A 6,000-nucleotide genomic window follows, 5' to 3' on the forward strand; every position below is an offset into this window, starting at 1 on the left:
CTTCATGGATGACACGCTTGGGAAAGGAGTGGCGCCCTAAATTCCTGTTGCAACCCTCGTGAGCACAACAAAAAGGAGATTTGGGCCACTCCCGTGGCCACAATTTCCCATGTGGTGCCCCAAATGCACCTACGGAGGTGGGGACCCCTTCGGGTTGGGGACAAACACCCCTTTCCAAAGGGAAAACAGCCTTGCTGAAGAGCATCCGCCACGGCTCTGGGAAGCAAGTGCTGCTGCTGGGGACCAACCGGTAAAAGATGCAGGCATGCTCCCAGCCTGGTGCTTGGCCATTATGGGGCCTCAATGCTTCGATAGGGGGTGTTTGTCCCCAACCTGAAGGCTTCCCCGCCTCAATAGGTGCATTTGGGGCACCACAAGGGAAATCATCGCCGTAGCAGCAGTCTAAACCTCCTCTTCCCCGGACACGGCTAAGCCGCGCACGGTTAAATGCGGGAGCATCCAACCCCCTTGTGCTTGGGTCCATGGTGTAGTAACGCACCAAACGCCTGCTGCTGCAGATGTTCCTGCCCATCCCTTCTCCTCCATATAATGCATGCAGTGTCCTACCATTCATCAATTGCAGTGGCCATCCTCCCACCAATTTTCTTGGGCAATTCTGCATGCATACCGGATATAGCCCTGGCAGTGTTAGCCAGCACCGCGCACGGCTAGGGCAACGGATGTGCAACGTCCTTTCGATCCCGGGCGCATGGAGCACACAGACGCATTGGTGTGTCCCTTCACATCATTTGCGCGTCTTTATGTCCCGTCTACTTGCACTGCGAAAATCGTTTTAAAGATTAGAAAAGGGGCCTCGACATGGATGTCAGACCATTCGGGGCGGCGTTTGGTTCATGGTATAGCTTTTAGTGATGGCCACATTACGACCAACCTGTGCAAAGCTTCCTGCCATACACTTTCCTGCTAAAATCACAAGAGGAAAACCTGGTTCTGCAGTTGTTCGGCCACAATGGGAACGGTGGGCAGTGCATAAATTTTACCACAACTCAGCATGGTTCATTAAGAAAGCTCCAACTTATTTTATTGTTATTTGTGGTACAGCTATGTTGTGAGACGATTGCACGTTTTTAGAGCAGTGGAGTGTTTTCTGTTGACAGCCACTTCATTCTGTTATACAATTTCAAATGCTTAAACTATATTAGGTATGAATACTTGAAAGATTTGGGTGACTTTTGGGCAGTGACACTCACCATGGGTTACTGCTTTAAATAGGTGAAAGAATTCTTTTTTACTTGTAATATTCTGAAACCAATACAATGGCAGTATTTAGAGAGCAAATAATGATCATTACCATAGAGCAAACTTGATATAACAATACTAGGTACAGAACAAGAAACAAGAAGGACGAAGATTAGACAAACAGATGTACTGCCTATGATTCCCAGGCTTGTTGAACAGCCATACTGACACAGCAGCTGCCCCAGTTTTCTTTCTAGCAGCATCATTATGAAATTTTATGCTTCCCAAATAGAGTAAGTAGTGCATGTTTCTTTACACCACTAGATTATGCAACCTGCCACAAGACTGGGGTAACTGGAGATCGCTGGGAGAGGTTTTTGTCCTGCGCTGAACATGAATAGGCTGATGATGACGATGATGAATGCTTTGTTCCACTCTCGGCACTCTCAATAATGTGTGAAATAGCTGAAAACTATTGCTTGCGTATTCTACACGATGGGCACTATTCTTCCAGGAAAATTCTTTAATGATCTTTCACTACGCTTAAATGTCATGTGACATACCCTCTTAGATTTTTTTCCCCCTGTGCATTTGTAACCAGGATACTTTGTGCACAACAAGATGGTGATTTTGGCTTGTTGGTCAATGTTCGAAGTGAAAGTCTTTCAAACAAAGCAACAGAAAATAGAGGGTTGAATATGCAAATAAAACTAAGCTTGATGGAACCAAGATAATATTCAAAATGTCCTGCTTTACCATGACCACTTCCTGCATCATGATATCCAAACACAGCAAAAACTAAACCGAAACTGACTGTAATAAAGCTATAATAATAAATTATTTAGGGCACTCTGAGATTTGCCAGTATATTTTCTAAGATTTAGAGGTACTGGACCCTCATTTAATCTAAAAAAAAATGAACAGTCTGAAATATTATGTGACTACGCCGTTAACAGATGTGAGTAGGTCCTTAAAAATTCGATTTTCAATAACACTTGTGCACATGACGTCATGGCTGCCATATCGCTCAGCTATGTAGTCAAGAGTTCGGTGGAGTGCCGTCTACTCAGGTACAACTATTATGAACAAAGCAGGTAAACAATATTTCAAGATCTGTATGGATCCATTGTACATAATACCTGTGATAGTGAATAGTGAATTTGATCAAATCTCAGTCATTTTTTTTTTTTTTTTACTATGGTCAGTGACCTACTTCATTCCTAACAATAAGGGAATCATTCATAGACTTTACACACTGCCAAAGATAAACCCAACAGGAGTGAGTCAATTAAATGTGCAACGTTTAACCATGCTAGTAATTCGCTAGCCCCGCAAGGACTTAAGTGCAAACAAACTACAGCAGTGTCATGCTGTGGGGTTGCTACTCGTTTGCCCATAATTGTTCACGGGGGTCTTCAATGCAAAGGTACAGTCTTTGTCAAATATCTTAAAGCCACTGTGCCTGTGACAGTACCTGCTGCACAGCCACCTAGCTGGGAGCTTCTGTGGAAGGAAAATTTTACTGCTACAAAGCTCTAATTTTCACGAACAGCCCACCTAACATTCTTCTAAAACACCAGGTGCACCGCTACAGAAGCCCTGCAGGGGGAACTGCTCACAGACCTCATTACTATTCAGAACTGTCCTTAAACTTTAAAAAAGACTGCACATGACTGCACTGCACATTTATCCCTTAATTCATTGCCCCAAATGTGGCACCACGAAATGCCCATTGCCTGCCCTTGAACTGCGCCACATACCAGAGAGAAGCACAAGAAGCACAGCACCACATCAAGGCCACATGTCAGAACCCACGAAAAAGTACTAAAGCTTAATTGTAACCAGCTCCTCCACCTTTCTAAACTTGGCAAGAAAGTATTCCACAGAGAAAGTGCAATTCATGGCAATATCAGCACTTGGACATGGCTAAGAAAAATGGAGATAATGCAGCACGTGCTGGAGGCTAGCGTTCTGTAGATCTCTTGGAAGATCATTAGCCCACTAACCTACATCATGGCATGCAGTGAGTAGAATTGAAGAATCAGAATGAAAAAAAAGGGCAGCATAGAACTCATAAGCTGCCCACCATCTGGAACCTGACTGCACAAAATCCAAACTAACTTAAGCAAAGCAAAAGTGAAGTGACTGTTCAGTTCCAAGAGTTGTAGCCCTCCATGTGTCAGTGAGACAGGCATCAATAGCGACATGGGGCCCTCGAGATACTTGGACGAGATTAAATATTTAACCCAATGCATCCTACAGCCATAATACATTTCGTTGCCTAATGTAAGCACTGCTTCAATATCAGTGGACATGGCTGGGTTAATTTCAGCAGACAGACAGTAAAGCTTGCCTCTTCTGTTTTTCAATGGAGAAAAATACACAAGCAGGCTTCCTTTTGTGATCATCTCCAGTATGTCGATCAACTCAGTTGAGTTGTACGCACTGAAATGTTCTTTGCTGACAACCAAACAAAGTACTAGTACATGCAATGCAGAGCGGCAAGCAGCAACGAACACAAGGTGGACAAGTGTCCCAAAGCGTCTTCCGCAATCTAAGCAAATGCATCTCAGCAGATAGCCAAACAAGCATACAAAGATGTTTCTATTACAGTCAAAGTAAAGATAGCAGGGTCATGAACAGACATACATGCGGTCCTCCATTGTGAAGAAGAAGGTATCCGTCGAGTCGTCGGGGTCCTCTTGGGGTACTAGCTGGTAGCCACACGCCACATCAGACATAGCATGCGCCTGCCGCGCCGCCACTATGTGCCAGCAAACAAGAGAAAAATAACAAAACAAAAGAGGGAGGGGGGACGGGTGGAGGGCAAGGATGCAAAAACATGTCCGTGCACATAACAAGAAAGCACACGCTTTACGTTACCCTCGAGGGGGCAGTCGGCAAAAACAAAGCGTAAACTGCAAAAGAATGGGATACAGGGCATGCGCTAGTGAACAAGAACAAGCAGGAGTATGTTGGTCAACCTTGGAGAGGCGAGAGATCTGTGCAGCACAGTCAAGTTGAGAGCCCGACCTTTCTTTGGAAAGCAAAGTGAGAAGTGAAAGAAGGCCCTTACTGGCCATGTTCGACAGAGTTTCACATGACAGCATGCTCCTTAAGCCAAAAATGGGCATGCAGTTGAGGCACACCCACAATACGTATAGACCTACATGCATTAAAGGTAAAAATTATATTTTTTACAGTTTCTTGGGAAGATTATAGCACACAATAGTATGTGCCAAATGGTGTATATGCTGCCACAGAAATGCGGTTAGTGAATTTGATGTGTAATGATTTTACGCCAAATGCCTCATCCATTGAATGTGAACCGCCCAACGACAAAAGTATGTTACAAACTTTGTAACGACAAGTCGCTGGCTTAATTTGCTGCCTTGCGATAAGCCATCAAAGCTCATCTGTCGTTAACCGTAGCTTGCCTGATGAAGTAAGCCTGTCAAATTATTCTTGCTCGATGCAGTTTGTAAACTAACAGCACAGTCGCACTGCTATGTCAACACAGTATGCTCATCGTTAAAGGTCCACTTCTACAGATGCAGTGGGATAACATAGCTAGCAGTATTATGCAGTCGCCTTCCCAGCAATACAAGCGAGTAGTGCGGGAAAGAAGTCTTTGGCTACCTACCCAAACGCATTTTTGATCCTCGATTTCTCACGTTTTTTCATGCCTAGTCCAAAAACTCAGTTATTTGAGACTCGGCATGTCATAAGTACGCACTTACAATGTGACGCGCAGTTCCTTTACTTCAGTTTCACAACGGGCAACAACAACCAACAAATGTGCTGTAGACTCATGTTCGAACGTGACTACTGCTCGCGAAGCAAGATTATATACTACCTGAGTGCGGGCCTTCCCGAGTCTATCAACCACGGTAGCCGCGTACGTAGACCGCAGCAAGCGAGGTGCCAACTCGACACATATACATCGCGTGTACGCGGCAGCAACGGCTCCAACACGCGCGCCTGACAGTGGCCACGGGTGTAGTATCACCGCCGACATCTGAACTTTGCGGGCGAGGCGGCCGAAGCAAAAAGCAAGAGCAACAAAACATCGCCAGCAGCAGCACATGAAACGCAGCCGCAGCTGCCTCGATGAGAAGGAGGCAGCTGTCCAAGCTCGACACGCCGCAAAGCGGAAACGTCACGAGTTGGGCTAGCATAAGGTGCCGCACTCGTTACGTACATTTTGTCCTCCTCGAAGTAGCAGTTTTCTTCGAGATCCAGCATGTTTGCGATGAGGTTCGACTCCGCGAACGAGCCGACAACGAGAAGAGAGAGTTTCAAGACAGCCGCACCATTCGCGCAGCAACCTTCGGCATGGAACACACCGCGCCGTACCTCCTTGCACCGCCAGCACCTACGTGCGCGTACGCAGCGCAAGTAGCGCAACACCGCTCGGGAAAGGAGGGCGTGAATTTTTTTTTTTAGTACATCTCTTTAGTGCAAAGCAGAATCGAAACTAACTTTTGTTTACTTTCGTTAGTTTTAAACTTCAACATGAATTGTTTAATAAAGTGCTTATCCGCCAATACCTTTTTATGTACAATTTTATTTTGGTAGTTTGATGAATATACTGTTGGCAATAATACTGAGAAAAGAATCAAATAGACATTTGTTGCGCATATTTGCATGCCAAGAAAGAAAGATCTGCTATTTACTTCATTTATAAATGTTGCTTTTTATGCTCTCTCACATGGAGGAAGGAAATGCTCTTTAATCCTAATTGCCCAATCAATTATCCAATCTTTAAATTGTCCACTGCTGTCCATTCATCCAGCTGGT

At 44.9% G+C, this 6,000-nt stretch overlaps 1 protein-coding gene across 6 annotated transcripts in view; it reads right to left on the reverse strand.

Moving 5' to 3' along the window:
* The window catches only part of PICK1 (protein interacting with PRKCA 1), a 62,872-nt gene extending 57,261 nt beyond the window's left edge, over positions 1-5,611 (reverse strand). Inside the window, exons 1-2 of one of the 6 annotated variants that reach the window (XM_075702382.1) lie at positions 5,402-5,611; positions 3,850-3,964 (exon numbers count right to left, since the gene is read on the reverse strand). In XM_075702382.1, the coding sequence (XP_075558497.1) occupies positions 3,850-3,941 (92 nt within the window). In that variant the 5' untranslated portion in view covers positions 3,942-3,964; positions 5,402-5,611. Of the gene's footprint in view, positions 1-1,211; positions 1,264-3,849; positions 3,965-5,056; positions 5,206-5,401 lie in introns of those variants that run through there. The other 5 variants (XM_075702384.1, XM_075702383.1, XM_075702386.1 and 2 more) reach the window with 5 other exon arrangements.
* Between the last annotated feature and the right edge of the window lie 389 nt (positions 5,612-6,000).

Source organism: Dermacentor variabilis, chromosome 8, assembly GCF_050947875.1.
Source record: "Dermacentor variabilis isolate Ectoservices chromosome 8, ASM5094787v1, whole genome shotgun sequence".
NCBI lineage: Eukaryota > Metazoa > Arthropoda > Arachnida > Ixodida > Ixodidae > Dermacentor > Dermacentor variabilis.